Source organism: Carcharodon carcharias, chromosome 6 (genome assembly GCF_017639515.1).
Source record: "Carcharodon carcharias isolate sCarCar2 chromosome 6, sCarCar2.pri, whole genome shotgun sequence".
NCBI lineage: Eukaryota > Metazoa > Chordata > Chondrichthyes > Lamniformes > Lamnidae > Carcharodon > Carcharodon carcharias.
The window spans coordinates 192269263-192292732 of NC_054472.1; the positions used below are offsets into that span (position 1 = coordinate 192269263).

Consider the following 23470-nt stretch of genomic DNA (forward strand, 5'->3'; position numbering starts at 1 on the left):
CTTTAAGATCCTCCTAAAACTCGCCTCCTTGAACAAGCTTTTGGTCACACCTTGTTTCCTAATATGGTTCAGCCTCCACATTTTTCTTTAAGCCTTTATGAAGTGCCTTGGTTCATTGTGCCATGTTAAAGACACTAGAGATTAGAAATTCCTCTCAGTCGGTGATGCCGGTTGCTGTCTATAATACAGAGTACCTGATATCCAATTCCATTGAAAGCAGCTGAACTGATTATCCAGTGCTGTGTATTCGAAACCATCCATTTTGCTGCACCACTCAAGGCAAGTTTCTGCCCCTAAAGGTCCAATTTTATCACTGTTTAATCATTGTTTAAATCCCCTCCACCACCAACACCACCATCATTGAATACTTGGAATCAATCCAAATTGTCCAATGTATCTGTATTCTTCATTACACAAGGATCATCACTCTTGGAAATGGACAGTGAATAAGACAGATATGAATAATGTGACCAAAAATGACATTGTTAACGAACAACGCATAGATCTTTACCGAGAGAAATTATCATTGTAGGCTTATATAATATAATTGAAGCTTTGCAAGCTACATTTTTAGTACTTACAGTTGAATCCCCTTTAAGAACAAGAAAAGACAAATATGAGGATGTGGTTTTTAATACATCCATGTTGGCAAACTCTAGACATGGCACTTGTGCTCAGAACATACGCTGGTGTTGCCAAAATGCCAAATGAAACAGCCAAAGAAGCAGTCAGCTAGACATAAATAAAAAGTGCAACTCCAGTAAATGTATATATCAAGATACTCAAAATCATAGTAAATTAAACTCTAGAATGCGATATAATCTGCTCTCCATGTGACTCTTCCAAGTTGATACCGAGGATCCTTTAGAGCTCTTCACCTTGTAGTTCTTTATTGGCGCTGTCAGCATTCTCTTCTGTGGCGGGGGCTAAGTGGCACAACACGATCGGTTCATAATTTTTTGAATTTGCGGTTGACACAGGATTGAACGCGGGAAATACCGGTTTACGGAACTTTGTTTTAAAAGAGTGAATGCGAACGCCTCGGCAAACGTTGTAGAAAGACAAGCGCCCCTCTTCGTAATCTAAAAATATTCCCAGTCGTTCGCAGTTGTGGTCTCTGCTGTTCATATCAAGCAGAATGGACTCATCAGCATGGAGCGCGTAGTATTCCTTGTCAATCATGCGGAGGGACCACGAATATTTGTCCTTTCCCAGGACAGTTTCTTTACCTTTCCCTTTCCTGGCGATGGAGGAGTAGGCAACTCCGATGTTCCACCCATCTTTGTTCCTCACTTTCACCTCCCAGTAGTGTTTGCCTGATGAGAAGCTCTCATTCACTAGGACAGTGCAAGAACCTTCAAACCGCGCTGGATTGTTTTGGACACTAGTGGGTATGGGATTGTATTGCACAGAACACAGATCAGCTGACAAAGTCAGATTCTTGTGTGCTGTGTTCTCATCGAAGGTAATATTTCTTGAATCTGTAACATATTACAAAAATACTGTTACTAAGACTTGAAAATGATTATTAGCTGTACACTGCTCAATATCTAAAAGTCAATCTATATTTGGATATATCCGACAATGAAGTTGGACATGTGATTCCACTGCATAGTGTTCTTGGTCCCAGTTGTGATATGGTAGTCTAGTGATTATGACACTAGACTAATAACAAAGTAATCATCAGTAACCTTTACCAGCACTAAAACCTTGCAAGATCCCTGCGCTCCTCCAATTCTGACCTCATGCACATCCCCAATTTTAATTGTTTCACTGATGGTGGCTGTGCCTTCAGCTGTCCAAACCCTAAGTTCTGCAATTCCCTCCCTAAACTTCTTTATCTCTCTCTCTCTTCTGAGACAGTCCTTAGAATCTATGCTTTTAGTCACCTGTCCTAATATTTCCTCATGTGGTTTGGTGTCAAATTTTTGCGAGTTAACCTGGGAAGCGCCTTGGAACGTTTTACCATGTTAAAGCCACCATTTTTATGCAAGTTGTTGTTGGCATTAGTTCAGTTTGCACTAGGGCAAGCTGTGAAACTGAATTCAATAACTGGTCATCTGTCAGCTAGCACCAGAAGAAATTCCTAAGAAAGTTGCTTGATTGGTTCACTAATGCCCTATGGTGCAGAAAACCAGCCATGTCCACCTGCCCTGCCGTACATATGACTCCAGTTCCACAACATGTAGCTGCCTTGCCATACTGGAACTTGAACTCATGACTTATGGGTGTTGGTCCGGTACCATAATCACTTGACATATCATTGTGAAGGCCTCAATCCCAAAACAGTACAAGTTAGAAATAGGCAAGATGGAAGTGAGAGGGGAAGTCAAAGGAATCTTTCCACCTAATAGGCAGTAAAGTTCTGGATTAAGTTACCAGGGAGGAGCGTTGAAGTGAATTTAGTTAATGGATTCAAAAGGCAACGAGATATGTTTCTGGAGAGAGAGGGAATTGATGGAAAGTCAAGAGGTGGGACTGATCTAAATGGAATGGCTTGACCCTGTCTTGTTGCCAAAAGAACCATTCTATAAAAACCAGTGACTCTATTCCTTGTGTTTACCACCTGTGACAAAGGTAAGAGCAGTGTCTTTATTTGCTTGCAGCCTTTCCAGTCTGCCTACAAGATGAGTATTTTGAAAGTACAAAATTAACATACAGAACATCAATGAAAACCAGAATAGGAATGAGAATTATTTGCATGTGTGCATGATTGAGGTTGTGATTGGGGAAATCTCGGGTCTATTTGTTAAACAAGGGCCGATTTGATTCGAACTCACAAGATTATTAACCCACACCCCACTTCACACACTCACATTCCCACATTCGTGGCAGCAATTTCTTCACAGCCTGGTGCAGCTCCTCTACAGAACGCAGCAGTGATTTCAGTCGCCCATTCTCCGCTGGCACTTCTTTACCAATTGATCTTTGCAAATCTACAAAAGCTTCAAGACTAAACAGTATTTGAAAAAAATTTCAGATAATGCACGGTTACAAGTTTGCCTATTTGCAAAGAATTTAATTGTAATTCTTTATTAAAATGTACAACTTTAAGCATTTGTAAGGGCTCAGGCCCTATGTTAGCAACTTGAGCCCATAATACAGGCTGATGGTTCCGGGGGAGCAGTGATGGAAACTGTATGTCACACTGGCCAGCGATTGGATGAAATGTTAAACTGAGGCTTGGCCTGCCTACCCAGGTGGATGGAAAATATTTCATCATGTTATTTAAAGAAGAGCAGAGGAGTTCTCCAGGTCAAAATACTTTCTTCAACCAAAAACAGATTATCTATCTCTTTGCTGTTTGTGGGATCTTTCTGTCTGTAAATTTGTTAGTATGGGCTGAATTTTACATGTTACCGCACCCCCTCCCCCAACAGTGGCTGTGTTTCACGCGGGGGGGGCATGTAAAATAGGGTGGGTGCCTAACGCCCCACCTTCTCGCCCACCCCCAAGCTCACCCCTCATCATACGAGGTTCCTCTAAGGTTGATACCCTACTTCCTTCCTGCACTCACCCACCCTTAAACCCACACCTTCCCCCCGCTGCCCCTCTCCCTAACCTACCCAAACTCTCCCTTAAACCCACCCCTTCCCCCCACTGCCCCTCCCCCTAACCTACCCAAACTCTCCCTTAAACCCACCCCTTCCCCCCGCTGCCCCTCTCCCTAACCTACCCAAACTCTCCCTTAAACCCACCCCTTCCCCCCGCTGCCCCTCTCCCTAACCTACCCAAACTCTCCCTTAAACCCACCCCTTCCCCCCACTGCCCCTCCCCCTAACCTACCCAAACTCTCCCTTAAACCCACCCCTTCCCCCCACTGCCTCTCTCCCTAACCTACCCAAACTCTCCCTTAAACCCACCTCTTCCCCCCACTGCCCCTCTCCATCACCTACCCAAACTCTCCCTTAAACCCACCTCTTCCCCCCACTGCCCCTCTCTGTCACCTACCCAAACTCTCCCTTAAACCCACCTCTTCCCCCCACTGCCCCTCTCCCTAACCTACCCAAACTCTCCCTTAAACCCACCTCTTCCCCCCGCTGCCCCTCTCCCTAACCTACCCAAACTCTCCCTTAAACCCACCCCTTCCCCCCACTGCCCCTCTCCCTAACCTACCCAAACTCTCCCTTAAACCCACCTCTTCCCCCCGCTGCCCCTCTCCCTAACCTACCCAAACTTTCCCTTAAACCCACCCCTTCCCCCCACTGCCCCTCTCCATCACCTACCCAAACTCTCCCTTAAACCCACCCCTTCCCCCCACTGCCCCTCTCCATCACCTACCCAAACTCTCCCTTAAACCCACCCCTTCCCCCCACTGCCCCTCTCCCTAACCTACCCAAACTCTCCCTTAAACCCACCCCTTCCCCCCACTGCCCCTCTCCATCACCTACCCAAACTCTCCCTTAAACCTCCCCCTTCCCCCCACTGCCTCTCTCCCTAACCTACCCAAACTCTCCCTTAAACCCACCCCTTCCCCCCACTGCCCCTCTCTGTCACCTACCCAAACTCTCCCTTAAACCCACCCCTTCCCCCCACTGCCCCTCTCCCTAACCTACCCAAACTCTCCCTTAAACCCACCCCTTCCCCCCACTGCTCCTCTCCCTAACCTACCCAAACTCTCCCTTAAACCCACCCCTTCCCCCCACTGCCCCTCTCTGTCACCTACCCAAACTCTCCCTTAAACCCACCTCTTCCCCCCACTGCCCCTCTCTGTCACCTACCCAAACTCTCCCTTAAACCCACCCCTTCCCCCCACTGCCCCTCTCTGTCACCTACCCAAACTCTCCCTTAAACCCACCCCTTCCCCCCACTGCCCCTCTCTGTCACCTACCCAAACTCTCCCTTAATCCCACCCCTTCCCCCCACTGCCCCTCTCTGTCACCTACCCAAACTCTCCCTTAAACCCACCCCTTCCCCCCACTGCCCCTCTCCATCACCTACCCAAACTCTCCCTTAAACCTCCCCCTTCCCCCCACTGCCTCTCTCCCTAACCTACCCAAACTCTCCCTTAAACCCACCCCTTCCCCCCACTGCCCCTCTCTGTCACCTACCCAAACTCTCCCTTAAACCCACCCCTTCCCCCCACTGCCCCTCTCCCTAACCTACCCAAACTCTCCCTTAAACCCACCCCTTCCCCCCACTGCTCCTCTCCCTAACCTACCCAAACTCTCCCTTAAACCCACCCCTTCCCCCCACTGCCCCTCTCTGTCACCTACCCAAACTCTCCCTTAAACCCACCTCTTCCCCCCACTGCCCCTCTCTGTCACCTACCCAAACTCTCCCTTAAACCCACCCCTTCCCCCCACTGCCCCTCTCTGTCACCTACCCAAACTCTCCCTTAAACCCACCCCTTCCCCCCACTGCCCCTCTCTGTCACCTACCCAAACTCTCCCTTAAACCCACCCCTTCCCCCCAGTGCCCCTCTCCCTAACCTACCCAAACTCTCCCTTAAACCCAACCCTTTCCCCCGCTGCCCTTCTCCCTAACCTACCCAAACTCTCCTTTAAACCCACCCCTTCCCCCCACTGCCCCTCTCCATCACCTACCCAAACTCTCCCTTTAACCCACCCCTTCCCCCCACTGCCCCTCTCCCTAACCTACCCAAACTCTCCCTTAAACCCACCCCTTCCCCCCACTGCCCCTCTCCATCACCTACCCAAACTCTCCCTTAAACCCACCCCTTCTCCCCACTGCCCCTATCCCTAACCTACCCAAACTCTCCCTTAAACCCACCTCTTCCCCCCACTGCCCCTCTCCATCACCTACCCAAACTCTCCCTTAAACCCACCCCATCCCCCCGCTGCCCCTCTCCCTAACCTACCCAAACTCTCCCTTAAACCCACCCCTTCCCCCCACTGCCCCTCTCCATCACCTACCCAAACTCTCCCTTAAACCCACCCCATCCACCCACTGCCCCTCTCCCTAACCTACCCAAACTCTCCCTTAAACCCACCCCATCCCCCCACTGCCCCTCTCCCTAACCTACCCAAACTCTCCCTTGAACCCACCCCATCCCCCCACTGCCCCTCTCCCTAACCTACCCAAACTCTCCCTTAAACCCACCCCTTCCCCCCACTGCCCCTCTCCCTAACCTACCCAAACTCTCCCTTAAACCCACCCCATCCCCCCGCTGCCCCTCTCCCTAACCTACCCAAACTCTCCCTTAAACCCACCCCTTCCCCCCACTGCCCCTCTCCATCACCTACCCAAACTCTCCCTTAAACCCACCCCATCCCCCCGCTGCCCCTCTCCCTAACCTACCCAAACTCTCCCTTAAACCCACCCCTTCCCCCCGCTGCCCCTCTCTGTCACCTACCCAAACTCTCCCTTAAACCCACCCCTTCCCCCCACTGCCCCTCTCCCTAACCTACCCAAACTCTCCCTTAAACCCACCCCTTCCCCCCACTGCCCCTCTCCATCACCTACCCAAACTCTCCCTTAAACCCACCCCTTCCCCCCACTGCCCCTCTCCCTAACCTACCCAAACTCTCCCTTAAACCCACCCCTTCCCCGAACTGCCCCTCATCCTAACCTACCCAAACTCACTAAGGTTCCTCTACGGTTGATACCCAACTTCCTTCCTGCACTCACCCTTCCTTAAACCCACCCCTTCCCCCAACTGCCCCTCTCCATCACCTACCCAAACTCTCCCTTAAACCCACCCCTTCCCCCCACTGCCCCTCTCCCTAACCTACCCAAACCCTCCCGGCCCAAGGACCTGGACTTACCCACTCCAGGGATCCATGGGCCTTGGTCCAGTTCTTCTGCAGTCCCAGCAGTGGTCACAGATGCCCTCTTCCAGGCGCTGCCAGGACTGACAGAGCTGGCCGGCAGCTTCAGAGAGCAGAACTCACTCCCCAGTGAGGTGCGGAAGTCCCACTCAGCCCTCGTTAATCCACCCCACAGAGCCCTATGACTGCAGGATAGGTCAGTGTGAAGCATGCCGTCTTTGTTTCCTGGGAGCCACCAGCTACCCAGATTATTCCAGCCTATATGCTGCACTTGGAGCGCTTTGCAATCAGTTACATTTACATCACGAGGATGTAAAAGATGCTGTATAAGTGGGAGAGCCTTTCTTATTTTCTTCCAACCTTCCATCAGCAGCGCATAATTACCATCAACTGGGTTCTGTAATTCAACCCCATTAGGGATTAGCGTATAGAGGAGGAAACAGGGTAGCAGGGATCTGGAGCTCACTGTCTGAATGGGTGGTAGAGGCAGATTCTCGTATCACATTTAAGAAGTACTGAGGTTCCTGAGTGACAAGCTGTGACCTGCAAGACTATGGAGCTGGTGCAGAAAGCTGGGATTATATGATGTCTAATGGTGTTTCTTTTTTTAAAGAAATTTGTCTTGGGAGGTGGACATCACTGGCAAGGAATAAAAAGGCATGGAGCCAAGGCAGGTGGATGGAGTGGCTCAATGGTGGATGGTCACAGTCGCATTAAATGAAGGAACAGGGTCAAGGGGCTGAATGGCCTGCTCCTGTTTCGATGTTACTAAGCTTCACAGTTATTGCCCACCCCTTATAGTTTAATACAACGGAGTGACTTGTTGGACCATTCAGAGGGCAGTTAAGAGTTAACCACCATGAACCAAATGCCCTGACAAGGATTTATTTGACTGATGACACAGAGGGACATCATAGAAACATAAAACCTTACAACATGGAGAGAAACCATTTGGCCCATCAGGGCTGTGCTGGCTCTCTGACAGAGCTCTCTGCTTAAGCTGAATTGAGAAGTTATGCTGAATATGTATTGAACTTTGACTAGACCACACTTGAAGTATTGTCCAGTTCCATAGAAACTAGGAGCAGGACTAGGCCATTCGGCCCTTCGAGCCTGCTCTGCCATTCATTATGATCATGACTGATCATCCAACTCAGCCTCAATAGCTCCCACTTTCTCCCCATATCCTTTGATCCCTTTCGCCCCAAGAGCTATATCTAACGCCTTCTTGAAAACATACAATGTTTTGGCCTCAACTACTTTCTGTGGTAGTGAATTCCACAGGCTCACCATTTTCTGGGTGAAGAAATTTCTCCTCATCTCAGTCCTAAATGGTCTACCCCATATCCTCGGACTGTGACCCCTGGTTCTGGACTCCCCCACCATCAGGAAGATCCTTCCTGCATCTACCCTGTCTAGTCCTGTTAGAATTTTATAGGTTTCTATGAGATCCCCCCTCATTCTTCTGAACTCCAGCAAATACAATCCTACTTGACTCAATCTCTCCTCATATGTCAGTCCCGCCATCCCAGGAATCAGTCTGGTAAACCTTCGCTGCACTCCCTCTATAGCAAGAACATCCTTCCTCTGATAAGGAGACCAAAACTGTACACAATATTCCAGGTGTGGTCTCACCAAGGCCCTGTACCATTGCAGCAAGACATCTCTGCTCCTGTACTCGAATACTCTCGCTATGAAGGCCAACATACCATTTGCCTTCTTTACCGCCTGCTGCACCTGCATGCTTACCTTCAGCAACTGGTGTACAAAGACACCCAGGTATCGTTGCACATTCCCCTCTCTCAATTTATAGCCATTCAGATAATAATCTGCCTTCCTGTTTTTGCTACCAAAGTGGATAACGTCACATTTATCCACATTATACTGCATCTGCCATGCATTTGCCCACTCACTCAGCTTGTCCAAATCACACTGAAGCATCTCTGCATCCTCCTCACAGCTCACCCTCCCACCCAGCTTTGTGTCATCTGCAAATTTGGAGATATTACATTTAGTTCCCTCATCTAAATCATTAATATATATTGTGAATAACTGGGGTCCCAGCACCGATCCTTGCGGTACCCCACTAGTCACTGCCTGCCATTTGGAAAAAGACCCATTTATTCCATTCTTTGTATCCTGTCTGCCAACCAGTTTTCTATCCATCTCAATACACTACCCCCATCCCATGCACTTTAATTTTACACGCCAATCTCTTATGTGGGACTTTGTCGAAAGCCTTCTGAAAGTCCAAATAAACCACATCCACTGGCTCCCCCTCATCAACTCTACTAGTTACATCCTCGAAAAATTCCAGTAGATTTGTCAAGCATGATTTCTTTTTCATAAATCCCTGCTGATTCTGTCCGATTCTGCCACTGTTTTCCACGTGCTCAGCTATTAAATCTTTTATAATGGACTCTAGAATTTTTCCCACTACCGACTGGTCTATAATTCCCTGTTTTCTCTCTGCCTCCCTTTTTAAATAGTGGGGTTACATTAGCTACCCTCCAATCTGTAGGAACTGTTCCAGAGTCAATAGAATCTCAGAAGATGACCACCAATGCATCCACTATTTCTAAGGCCACTCCCTTAAGTACTCTGGGATGTAAATTATCAGGCCCTGTGGATTTATCAGCCCTCAATCCCATCAATTTCCCCAAAACCATTTCCCTACTAATACTGATTTCTTTCAGTTCCTCCCTCTCACTAAACCCTGTGTTCCCCAACATTTCTGGTATATTATTAGTGTCCTCCTTTGTGAAGACAGAGCCAAAGTATGTATTTATTTGGTCAGTCATTCCTTTGTTCCCCATTATAAATTCCTCTGCTTCTGACTGTAAGGGATCTACACTTGTCTTCACCAATCATTTTCTCTTCACGTACCTATAGAAACTGTTACAGTCAGTTTTTATATTCTCTGCAAGCTTACTCTCGTACTCTATTTTCCCCTTCTTAATCAATCCCTTGGTACTCCTTTGCTGAATTGTAAAGTGCTCCCAATCCTCAGGTCTGGTGTCTTTTTCTGGCCATTTTGTATGCCTCTTCCTTGGATCTAATACAATCTCTAATTTCCCTTGTAAGCCATGGTTTGGCCACCTTTCATGTTTTACTTTTGCACCAGACAGGAATAAACAATTGTTGCAGTTCAGCCATGCACTGTTTGAACGTTTGCCATTGCCTATCCACCGTCATCCCTTTGAGTAACGTTTCTCAATCCTTCATAGCCAACTTGCGCCTCATACCATCGTAGTTTCTTTTATTAAGATTCAGGACCCAAGTCTCAGAATCATCTACTGAGATGGAGACACTGGAGAAGGTGAGTTGTGGAGGTGCATTTAAGGGGGTGCCTAGAAAGCACATGAAGGGAAGAGAATAGAGGGCTGTGCTGATAGGGGTAGATGAGGAAGAAAGGGAGGAGGCTTGAGTGGAATGTCAGTGTGGACTGTGTCAGGCCAAATGCTTGTTTCAGTGCTGCATATTCAACATAATTCCAGGTAACCTCACTCCCCACCTCTTTCCCCATAGTATTTTAACTTTTTCAAATATGTACTCAATTCTCTTATAAGTACCATGATGGGTTGTGCTAACCCCCGCCCCCCCCCCCCCCCGCCCGCAACTGTTTCTGGTGGGAATTCCATGTCCTAACAACCCTCTGTATTAAAATAAATTCTCCGAATCCCTCTGGTTGCTCTTTTTAAATTCAAAGTATCTCGATGCCAACTCAGCGACCAAGGTGTTTTATGAGTTAGCTTTACCAGAGCCCCTCAGAATTTTCAACAGCTCTCTCAGATATACTTTTCACTTTCTTTATTCTAGTGAATGGCCCCAATCTACACTAATTCCTTCGCTTTACCGTTTTCATCCCACAAACTCCAGGGCAGATTTTCGATTTATCTCATGGGAATAAACCTGACATTGCGGAACCACTGCCCACCTCAGAAAACATCATTTTTTAATATCCATTAAAATCAATATTAACCGGGTGGCAGATCAGCTACACCACTGGCAGCAAATTGAACATGTTCCCACATCCCGTCTTATACTGGAAATGCTTCAGCAAGTCAGTTATGAGGTCATCAAAATTATTGAGATTCTTACCGGGTCTTCCAACTCATTACTTCCTGTAATACAAAGGAATGGATAAATTAATTAAATTTATCAATCATTACCAGTGAGGCAGTAAAGCCAAAACTAAAAGTACCTAACTCATGCTCTACCCACCCTGGGAGTGTTTGATTGGGACAGTATAGAGGGAGATTTACTCTGTATCTAACCCCGTGCTGTACCTGTCCTGGGAGTGTTTGATGGGGACAGAGTAGAGGGAGATTTACTCTGTATCTAACCCCATGCTGTACCTGCCCTGGGAGTGTTTGATGGGGACAGTTAAGAGGGAGCTTTACTCTGTATCTCACCCCGTGCTGTATTTGCCTGGGGGTGTTTGACGGGGACAGTGTAGAGAGAGCTTTACTCTGTATCTCACCCTGTGCTGTATTTGCCTGGGGGTGTTTGATGGGGACAGTGTAGAAAGAGTTTTATTCTGTATCTCACCCCGTGCTATATTTGCCTGGGAGTGTTTGATGGGGACAGTGTAGAGGGAGCTTTACTCTGTATCTAACCCCGTGCTGTACCTGTCCTGGGAGTGTTTGATGGGGACAGTGTAGAGGGAGATTTACTCTGTATCTAACCCTGTGCTGTACCTGCCCTGGGAGTGTTTGATGGGGACAGTGTAGAGGGAACTTTACTCTGTATCTAACCCTGTGCTGTACCTGTCCTGGGAGTGTTTGATGGGGACAGTGTAGAGGGAGATTTACTCTGTATCTAACCCCGTGCTGTACCTGTCCTGGGAGTGTTTGATGGGGACAGTGTAGAGGGAGCTCTACTCTGTATCTAACCCTGTGCTGTACCTGTTCTGGGAGTGTTTGATGGGGACAGTGTAGAGGGAGCTTTACTCTGTATCTAACCCCGTGCTGTACCTATCCTGGGAGTGTTTGATGGGGACAGTGTAGAGGGAGCTTTACTCTGTATCTAACCCCATGCTGTACCTGTCCTGGGAGTGTTTGATGGGGACAGTGTAGAGGGAGATTTACTCTGTATCTAACCCTGTGCTGTACCTGCCCTGGGAGTGTTTGATGGGGACAGTGTAGAGGGAACTTTACTCTGTATCTAACCCTGTGCTGTACCTGTCCTGGGAGTGTTTGATGGGGACAGTGTAGAGGGAGCTCTACTCTGTATCTAACCCTGTGCTGTACCTGTCCTGGGAGTGTTTGATGGGGACAGTGTAGAGGGGGCTTTATTCTGTATCTAACCCCGTGCTGTACCTGCCCTGGGAGTGTTTGATGGGGACAGTGTAGAGGGGGCTTTATTCTGTATCTAACCCCGTGCTGTACCTGTCCTGTGAGTGTTTGATGGGGACAGTGTAGCGGGGGCTTTATTCTGTATCTAACCCCGTGCTGTACCTGTCCTGGGAGTGTTTGATGGGGACAGTGTAGAGGGAGCTTTATTCTGTATCTAACCCCGTGCTGTTCCTGTCTTGGGTGTGTTTGATGTGCACTGTATAGAGGGAGCTTTACTCTGTATCTAACGCCGTGCTGTACCTGCCCTGGGAGTGTTTGATGGGGACGGTGTAGAGGGAGCTTTACTCTGTATCTAACCCCATGCTGTACCTGTCCTGGGAGTGTTTGATGGGGACAGTGTAGAGGGAGCTCTACTCTGTATCTAACCCCGTGCTGTACCTGTCCTGGGAGTGTTTGATGGGGACAGTGTAGAGGGGGCTTTATTCTGTATCTAACCCCGTGCTGTACCTGTCCTGGGAGTGTTTGATGGGGACAGTGTAGAGGGGGCTTTATTCTGTATCTAACCCCGTGCTGTACCTGCCCTGGGAGTGTTTGATGGGGACAGTGTAGAGGGAGCTTTATTCTGTATCTAACCCCGTGCTGTACCTGCCCTGGGAGTGTCTGATGGGGACAGTGTAGAGGGGGCTTTATTCTGTATCTAACCCCGTGCTGTATTTGCCTGGGGCAGTTTGATGGAAGAGTGCTGAAATACCAGCAGTAACTTGCCTCACCTCATGAGTACATAAATCAACAACAACCTGTTTCTGTGCTGTAATGGTAAGGTCTGAAAGAGATTTACACTTCTTGTCAGGATTTCAACATTTTTTTTTAGTTATATGGACACCACTGACTAGGTCAGCATTTATTGCCCATCCATCCCTAATTGCTGTGGGTCTGGAGTCACGTGTAGACTAGACCAGGTAAGGACAGCAGATTTCTTTCATTAAAGGACATTAGTGACTTCAGATTTTTATTGGATTCAAATTTCACCATCTGCCATGGTGGGATTCAAACCCAGGTCCCTAGAGCATTACCCTGGAATACTAGTCCAGTGACAATACCACTACACCATCACCCTCCCCATGGAGTTAAGAATTATGTTATGACCTAAATAAATATTCACCTGTAGTGTCTGTACACTCTCAGAATCTGGATTCTCATTCATCTCATTGACTCTTTCCATTATGGACATGATAGCATCACTATATGCCTCCTTGTCCACTTGCTGCCCTGTAATCATGGTTTCCATTGACAAGCTCTCTGCTTCGATCAGGCTCATTGTTGCTCTCATGTCATTCTCCAGTAGCTCCTTAATTGTGTTGTACTTTTCTTCAACAGACTCTTTTGTTTTTGAGATGATAATCTGCACAAAAAACAACTCAGAGCATTTAACTAAAGTGGAGAAGGAAACTGAGAGTGTGAGGGGATTGTGGGTTAATAGGGTCGAAGGCAGGGGAGAAGAGGGGCTGCGATTACCCTGGGTCTCTGGAACACTAGACCAGTGACAATACTGAGGGCGTGTTAGAATTTGCCTGAGACTGATTATCAAACTTTGGATTTATGTTAACATCAAGATTAGTCTGAACAATGGAAATCCTGTAGCAGCCAGCTGACATGTTGGCTGCATCAGGCGTGAGTGTAGGGTATTGGCCAGAACAAATGGAAGCACCCAGGCAGTATCATTTAACTACCTAGGATTGTCTAAATTGTCCTGTTCCCTTTGTAATATTAACTGCTTAACAGTTAAATCCTCAAGATGGCCATTATGTGAAGTCCAGAAGTTGAGCGAGGAGAAACTCACTTCAATATACATTCTTGGCACCATGTGATATAACTCACAAGGAAAGGATAGACAAAAATCAGGAGACAGTCTTTCTGAGCTCAGAACTCACGGGACAATCAGAAGTCCAACATCTATAGAGGCCAAGACCTTGGGTCTGTAAGAAACCAGGTTATATAAATCTGTTGCATAACTGGAATAATTACTGTGCTATTGGCATCTGACTAATAAACCTATATTGGGACAACACACTTGAGCCTGAATCACAAGGAATAATTTAATTGACTTTGAGAGATTTCCTAATGGGTGTGAGTTCGAGCTGGAGGTGTGGGGGTGGGGGGGGTGGTTACTGAGGATGTGAGAAAGCTGGGGGAGTTAGTGGAGAAACTGATAATGTTGGGGAGTTACTAACAGTGTGAGAAAGTTATGGGGAGAACTGAGGGTGTTGTAGAATGAGTAGGCCCGAGAGCATGGTAGCATCAGGAAGATTGAGTAACAGGTTGTTGTGAGAAACTACAGTGAATGACCAGGGTCAATAAATGTGATGTGAGGAAAAATGTTTTCACCCAGAAGGTGGTTGGAGTCTGGAACAAACTTCCTGAAAGGGTGGTGGAGGCAGGTTCGATCGAGGTATTCAAAAGGGAATTGGATTGCTATCTGAAAAGAGAGAATGTGCAAGATTACAGGGATAAGGCAGGGGAGTGGGAATAGGTGGAATGCTCTTTTCAGAGAGCCAGTGCAGGCTGGATGGACTGAATGGCCTCCTTCTGCACTGTAACGATTCTGTGATACTGCAGACAACAGAGACTGCAAAGAGCATGAGAAGAGAAAGTAAATCAGGCAATCGCCATGAAATGTTGAGCTTCGGATTTTAAGACCTGAAGATTGTAAGAGGGAAACGAGGAAGGTGACGAGTTCTACAGTCCTAAGTCCCAGGAGAGGAAAACCAAGAGAGGAGCTGTGCCTCAACTTCAGCCGAGGGTCTACAATTTAATTTGCTTGTTCCCAGATGTAAGTAATGCTGGTAAGATTTATTTATTACCCATCCCTGGTTGCCGTCTGAAGGTGCAGCCCTTATGGTGATGAGGCTTCCATAATTTCCATTAATTGCAGGATAGCTGGTGCAGGTAGGAAAGGAAATATCTGTGCATCTTGAATATCAAAATGCCGTGGTGAGGTGCCTCTGGCACAGGACAAGGCCAAAGTTGAAAAGAGTAAGGTAAATCAAGAGACAACACAAGTTTGTGTTTAAAAGCCTGAAGATTGTTGGAAGAAGGAAAGAGAAAGTTTATCAGAAGCAAAATACCACGGATGCTGGAAAACTGAAATAAGAACAAAAAGGCTGGAACCAATCAGCAGGTCAAGCAGATTCTGTGGAGAGAAGTAGAGTTAATGTTTCAGCTTGATGACCTTTCACTTCCGTTCTGATGAAAGGTCATCAACCTGAAACGTTGGGCAGGATTTTCCGACCCCAATACCAGCGGACATCGTTGCGGGCAGGGTTGGGAAAATTGCTCTAAATGTTCCCATTCTTCCCACAATGTTGTCCGCCATTGCCGGTGCCAGAAAAACCGGCCCGTTAGAACCATAAAACACTACAGCACAGAAAAACAGGCCCTTCAGCCCGTCTAGTCTGTGCCGAAATATTATTCCGCTAGTACCATTGACCTGCACCCAGTCCATAGCCCTCCAGACCTCCCCCATCCATGTATCTATCCAATTTATTCTTAAAACTTAAGAATGAGCCTGCATTTACCATGTCAGATGGCAGCTCGTTCCACACTCTCACCACTCTCTGAGTGAAGAAGTTCCCCCTAATGTTCCCCCTAAACCTTTCCTCTTTCACCCTAAAGCCACGTCCTCTCGTGTTTATCTCTCCTCATCTAAGTGGAAAGAGCCTACTCGCATTTACTCTGTCTATACCCATCATAATTTTGTAAACTTCTATCAAATCTCCCCTCATTCTTCCATGCTCCAAGGAATAAAGTCCTAACCTGTTTAATCTTTCCCTGTAACTCAACTCCTTATGACCCGGCAACATCCTAGTAAATTTTCTCTGCACTCTTTCATTCTCTGTTTCTTTCCACAGATGCTGCCGGGCCTGCTGAGAAAGTTTATCAGACTGTGCTTACTTCAATGTCCTGTAACGTCAGGGGAATCCTGTCCATGTCCTTCTTGATTCGGTCATGAATCTTCTTCAAATCCTTCACTTTCCTTGTAATCTGAAACTAAAATGAATTGAACAGTAAGCAGAATGAAATGAAAACTAAAGATGCTGCAGATACTCGGTAGATCCAGCAACATCTGCAGAGAGAGAAAGATGGGGCTACCGATATAGCTCAAGGACTTTTATCAAAAGGTCATCATGAAGACTTCATTCCTCTGCGAACAGATGTTGTCTGGTTTACTGAGTGCTTCCAGCACTATCTGAATTGAAGAAGTACTATATACGTTCAGGAAATGAACTGGACCAACCATGAAAATGCTGTGACTCTAAAAGCAGGTCAGAGGTTGGGAATTCCTGACTCCCCAAAGCCTGTCCACCATCTACAAAGCACAAGTCAGGAGTATGATGGATTACTCCCCACTTGCCTGGATGAGTAGAGCTCCAACAACACTCAGGAAGCTCAACACCATCCAGGACAAAGCAGCCTCACCCCATTGACAGCCTTAAACGTTCACTCCCTCCACCAGCGAAGCACAGTAGCAGCAGTGTGTACCATATACAAGGTGCACTGCAGTAACTTTTTTATTCATTCATGGGATGTGAGCTTCGCTGGCTGGGCCAGCATTTATTGCCCATCCCTAGTTGCCCTTGAGAAGGTGGTGGTGAGCTTCCTTCTTGAACCGCTGCAGTCCATGTGTCGTAGGTACACCCACAGTGCTGTTAGGAGGGGAGTTCCAGGATTTTAACCCAGTGTCAATGAAGGAACAGCAATATATTTCCAAGTCAGGATGGTGAGTGACTTGGAGAGGAACTTCCAGGTGGTGGTGTTTCCATCGACCTGCTGCCTTTGTCCTTCTAGATGTTAGTAGTCGTGGGTTTGGAAGATGCTGTCTAAGGAGTCTTAGTACACACTACTCACACTACTGTTACTGTGCGTCGGTGGTGCAGGGAGTGAATGTTTGTGGATGTGGTGCCAATCAAGCTGTCTGCTTTGTCCTGGACGGTGTCAAGCTTCTTGAATGCTGTGGGAGCTGCACTCATCCAGGCAAGTGGGGAGTATTCCATCTCACTCCTGACTTGTGCCTTGTAGATGGTGGACAGGCTTTGGGGAGTCAGGAGTTGAGTTACTCATCACAGGATTCCCAGCCTCTGACCTGCTCTTGTAGCCACAGTATTTATATGGCTAGTCCAGTACAGTTTCTGGTCAATGGTAACCCCCAGGATGTTGATAGTGAGGGATTCAGTGATGGTAATGCCATTGAAGGTCAAGCGGCAATGGGTGAATTCTCTCTTATTGGAGATGGTCATTGCCTGGCACTTGAGTGGCGCAAATGTTACTTGCCACTTGTCAGCCCAAACCTGGATATTGTCCAGGTCTTGCTGCATTTGGACATGGACTGCTTCAGTATCTGAGGAGTTGCGAATGGTGCTGAACATTGTGCAATCATCAGTGAATATCCCCACTTCTGACCTTATGATGGAAGGAAGGTCATTGATGAAGCAGATGAAGATGGTTGGGTCAAGGACACTACCCTGAGGAACTCCTGCAGTGATGTTGTGGAACTGAGATGACTGACCTCCAACAACCATGACTATCTTCCTTTGTGCTATGTGTGACTCCAACCAGCGGAGAGTTTTCCTCCTGATTCCCACTGACTCGTTTTGCTTGGGGTCCTTGATGTCACACTCAGTCAAATGCGGCCTTGATATCAAGTGCAGTCACTCTCACCTCACCTCTGGGGTTCAGCTCTTTTGTCCATGTTTGAACCAAGACTGTAATGAGGTCAGGAGCTGAGTGGCCCTGGCAGCACCCAAACTGGTTGCCACCAAGCCTTCTTCCAATCTCCTTCCAAACCTGCGATCTCTACCATCTAAAAAGACAAGGGCAGCAGACACATGGGAACACCACCACCTGGAAGTTCCCCTCCAAGCCACTCACCATCCTGACTTGGAAATATATCGCCGTTCCTTCACTGTCACTGGGTCAAAATCCTGGAACTCCCTCCCTAACAGCACTGTGGGTGTACCTACACCACATGGACTGCAGCGGTTCAAGAAGGCAGCTCACCACCACCTTCTCAAGGGGCAATTAAGGATGTGTAACAAATGCTGGCCTTGTCAGCGACTTCCCCATCTCATGAAGGAAAAGAAGAGTCTTCAGTAGGGCACATACGCATATAAATACAAACATACGAATTAGGAGCAGGAGTAGGCAATTCAACCCCACAAGCCTGCTCCATCATTCAATAAGATCATGGCTGATATGACTGCGGCTTCAGCTTCACATTCACACTTAATCCCCGACCCTCCCCACCACACCTACCTGATAACCTTTGAATCCCTTTGTTAGTCAAGAATCTATCTACCTCTGCCTTAAAAATATTCAATGATCCTGCCTCTACTGGTCCCTGGGGAAGAGTTTTCCACAGAGTCATGACCCACTGAGAGAGAAAAAAATGTCCTCATATCCGTCTTAAATGGGTGACCCTTTATTTTTAAACTGTGACCAAGTTCTCGTCTCTCCCACAAATGGAGACATCTTTTTAGCATCCACCCTGTCAAGTGCCCCCAGGATCTCATATGTTTCAACAAGATCATCTCTCATTCTTGTAAACTCCAATGGATACAGGCCCAGCCTGTCCAACCTCTCCTTGTAAGATAACCTCTCCATCCCAGGAATCAGTCGAGTGAACCTTCTCTGAATTGCCTCTAACACATTTATATCCTTTCTTAAATAAGGAGACCAAAACTGTACACAGTACTCTAGAAGTGGTGTGTCCTTGCCTTAAAGTCTTTCTTTCTCACTGGAATGTAATCTTTTCTGAGTATTCTGAAATATCTCCTTTAAAAGCATCTCTACTGACCTATCCCTTCGTGTAACAGTAGAGTTACTGTATATTCAGTAGGCTGAGTTACAATATAAATGTACAGAGTTATTGTATTTTCAGCAGGATAAGCATTACAGTATAACTGTTCAGAGGTGAGGATTTTTCAGATAACAGGGAACACATACCAGCCAATCACGGCAACCCCACAGCCATTTAATGCTTTGAGGAGCATTAATTGGCTGGAGGTGGTATATCCGCCCCTTATAGTGTAGGCTGGATGTGGGATATCTGCCCCTTATAGTAGAGGCTGGAGGTGGGATATCCGCCTCTTATAGATACGCTGGAGGTGGGATATCTGCCCCTTATAGTATATGCTGGAGGTGGGATATCCGCCTCTTATAGATACGCTGGAGGTGGGATATCTGCCCCTTATAGTATACGCTGGAGGTGGGATATCCGCCTCTTATAGATACGCTGGAGGTGGGATATCTGCCCCTTATAGTATACGCTGGAGGTGGGATATCTGCCCCTTATAGTATACGCTGGAGGTGGGATATCCGCCCCTTATAGTGTAGGCTGGAGGTGGGATATCCGCCCCTTATAGTGTAGGCTGGAGGTCGGATATCCGCCCCTTATAGTGTAGGCTGGAGGTGGGATATCCGCCCCTTATAGTGTAGGCTGGAGGTGGGATATCTGCCCCTTATAGTATAGGCTGGAGGTGGGATATCCGCCTCTTATAGCTACGCTGGAGGTGGGATATCTGCCCCTTATAGTATACGCTGGAGGTGGGATATCCGCCCCTTATAGTGTAGGCTGGAGGTGGGATATCCGCCCCTTATAGTGTAGGCTGGAAGTGGGATATCTGCCCCTTATAGTATAGGCTGGATGAGGGATATCCGCCTCTTATAGATACGCTGGAGGTGGAATATCTGCCCCTTATAGCATAGGCTGGAGGTGGGATATCCGCCCCTTATAGTGTATGCTGGAGGTGGGATATCCGCCCCTTATAGTATAGGCTGGATGAGGGATATCCGCCTCTTATAGATACGCTGGAGGTGGAATATCTGCCCCTTATAGTATAGGCTGGAGGTGGGATATCTGCCCCTTATAGTATAGGCTGGAGGTGGGATATCTGCCCCTTATGTTATAGGTTCTCTGGATGTCTCAATTATGAGATCTTGAGATTTGTATATTTAAACATGAACCAATTACTGTTAACCTTTAACAATTTACAGATCCCAGGTTACTATCATGCATGGTGCTGTTATCTCCATGCAGGCTGGTTCCAGAGTGTTCTTTCTAGACTGTTCTCTCAGCTATTAACATGTGACTCTATGCATAATACCATGGGCGGCTCTATTTGCCAGTCCCACATTAATCCTTGCTCCACCGAGCACCTTTACATAACAAAGGCATGCAGGCAACATCACAGGGGAGCTGATGGCAATGGTGTAGTGGAATTGTCGCTGGAATAGTAATCCAGGGGACCTAGGTTTGAATCCTGCTATGGCAGATGGTGGAATTTGAATTCAATAAAAATCTGGAATTATAAGTCTAATGATGACCATTGTTGATGCCCTTTAGAGAATGAAATCTGCCTACATATCTGGTCTATGTGACTCCAGGCCCACAGCAATTCCTCTGAAGCATGCTGGCCTAGCCAGTGATGCCCGCATCCCATGAATAAAAGAAACACAACAGGACCACTTTGAGCAGAGTCCATATCTGTGACTACAAGCAATCCTCCCACCACTCTAAGTGCCAGGGCCCCAGGATCAGGGAGATGTGGGGTCTTGCAGCAGGGATGGAAGGGGAGTCCCAGGGCTGGTGGGGAGAAGGGTGTGGGGGCCATGATGGTAAGGTGTGGGTGAGCACCTGGGGTGATGGGGGGGGGCGCGGGGACAGATGTAGGGGGGAGAGCACCATTGATGGCTCTGCTACTCATCCACTGCACCACCTCACCTCCATCTCCCCACCTGCAGCCCAATCAAGGTGAGCTGCTGGGATTCGCACCCAACACCCCACCACACTCACCCATCCCTGAGCACTGGCTGTAAATTTATGGCCAAGTGGAAAACAGACTTCCAATGTGAGGCCATGCCCACCTCCCATAACATTGCAAAAACATTGGGGGAGGGTGGGAAGGCCACCCAGAGAATTTTGTGGGTGGGGGGCAGGTTTGTGCAGGCAGGGTACCATAAAATTCTGCCCAGAATTATTGTACACTCAGCAGGGTAAGAGTTTCTCACAGTGCAAACTTCTATCAAGTCTCATCCTTCTCCAAGGAAAACAGTCCCAACTCCTACAATCTTTCCTCATAACTGAAGTGTTTCATCCCTGGAACCATTCTCGTAAACCTCTTCTGCACTCTCTCCAATGCATTCACATCTTTCCAAAATGTGGTGCCCAGAACTGTACGCAATATTCCAGTGAAGTCTGATGAGTGTCTTATAAATTCACCATAACCTCCCTGCTCTTGTACTCTATGCCCTTATTAATGAAGCCAAGAATACTGTATGCTTTAGAAACAGCTCCTCTACCTGTCCTGCCACCTTTAATGACTTATGTACATATACAGCCAGGTCTCTCTGCTCCTGCACACCCTTTAGAATAGTATCCTTTATTTTATACTGTCTCTCCATGTTCTTTGTACTGAAGTGTATCATCTCACACTTCTCCACATTGAACTTCATCTGCCACCTATCTGCCCACCCCAGCAATGTGTCAATGTCCTTTTGAAGTTCTACACTGGCCTCCTCACAGTTTACAATTCTCCCAAGTTTTGTGTCTTCCTCAAACTTTGAAATTGTTCCCTGCACACCAAGATCTAGATCATTAATACATATCAGGAAAAGCAAGGGTCCCAATACTGACCCCTGGGGACCTCCACTACAAACCTCCCTCCAGCCTGAAAAATACCCATTAACCGTTACTCCCTCTGTTTCCTATCCCTCAGCCAATGTTGTATCCACATTGCTACTGTCCCCTTTATTCCATGACCCATAACTTTCCTCACAAGTTTTCCATGAGCTATAACTTTCCTCATGAGTAACTCAGTTTAGCATATTAAACACTACAATGCAGGGGTTCTCAACCGGGACCTGTGGCCACCAAGGGCCCTGTAAGAAGAGTTCAAGTGATCGGGCAGAATTAACCAGAGAACGTCATGCGCGCACTTGCCCTCCCTCTCTAATGAAGTTTGGGCACCTTGACCGTTCCATTCAGCTGGCAACTAGTCACCGAGCTTTGCTGCTCACACAGGCACAGGAAGGTTAAAAGCTGCAAAATGTTACTATACTTGTCACCTCAGATTCAACCGGGTTCCCAGCACAAGCCTCAATCGAATGTAGCGTTACCAATAAGTTTCACATTCAGTAAGTAAAACAAGAATAATAATAGATGCATCAGATATCTTTTCTTATACAGCAAAAATACTTAGGTTACATGGGTCCATGGGAGGAGGTTTCAGAAGCAGGAAGCTGGAGAACGCCAGCTATAAAGTATAACCGATCCTGGCAGTTTCTCGCCTGGTGAATGATCAATATTTGGGGGAGAAAATATGAAGAAAAATTCTCAGGTTATATTATCAGAAAGCTGCAGGGCTGATCCGACCCCTCTTGGATCACAGGCAAACCCAAACAAGGTGGTTGAAGAGTTCAAGGAACAGTCTACCCATCAATGGGGAAGAGCTGAATGGCTGAACAAGCCATTTCCACCCGTCGATCAGAAAAACTGTTCTCTTAATTTCTCAGTGTTTAAGGCTGAAGGGAATCTACAATGGAATGTGGCTCCCCTTGCCTCTGAATTGGATGCACTTACAGTTCCAACACTGTTATTTCTAATTTTGAACTCTACTTGAAATTTGAATCTCAGTTTACATGCTGCCTTTTACCGACTAAACCATCAGAGGAACTGATCACATCAGCTATAATCTGCATTTTCCCCTTCCCCAATATTTAAATTACATTGGCAATTTAGTTGAGAAGTCGAGCTGGTCAGGAAATCAGGAAGCGGCTGCCCCTGGCTTCTGTGTCCTTTTAAATTAATAAAAGAGAAACCTGATCGTATGGGCTTGAAAATAACTGAATTGAAAGTGTGAGAGGTTCAGTGTTTCCCAATGGTGCCCGTTAATGACCCTGTTTATACAAGTTTGAATGAAGGAACATTCAGCAAGAGCAACAAGGCTCTTCCACTTTAAAAAAAAAACAATTTTTCCAGCTTTTACACAATACTATAGAAACCCTTCCCACTACACCCAGTCTGTTGCATGCACCCTGCCTTTGTAAATTCATCACAATAGTGAAGGGAGTGAGAAAGCTCAGGTACTTACTTTTTGTTCCTTGCAGGCCTCCTCAAAAGGTGAAAAAGTGTGCGTCTTGTGCTTGCTCCCCACCAGGCATCGAGGGCATACACAATCCCCGCATTCATTGCAGTAAAGGATCAGGTTTTCACTGTGTATCACACATTGCACACCCAAACTGCTTCCACTGCTGCTGCTAGCAATACTGCCATGATTATTTCGCAGACTCATGTCAAATTGTTGGGATTTTGTTTAAACTCTGTAAAACCCTTCAGCACTCCAGATGATAATGAACAAAACAATTTTACAGGAAGGTTAGGTGCAGGAT

The 23470-nt window shown here is 47.0% G+C and overlaps 1 protein-coding gene across 1 annotated transcript; it reads right to left on the reverse strand.

Annotated features, from left to right (window-relative positions):
• Positions 1–864: 864 nt before the first annotated feature.
• On the reverse strand, positions 865–23470 carry LOC121278870 (E3 ubiquitin-protein ligase TRIM21-like). The gene is made up of 6 exons (XM_041189328.1): positions 23173–23470; positions 15980–16075; positions 13191–13430; positions 10833–10855; positions 2817–2953; positions 865–1481 (listed from the first exon to the last, which is right to left on the reverse strand). Exons 1-6 carry the CDS (start codon positions 23371–23373, stop codon positions 865–867), a joined length of 1314 nt encoding a protein of 437 aa, XP_041045262.1. The 5' UTR covers positions 23374–23470.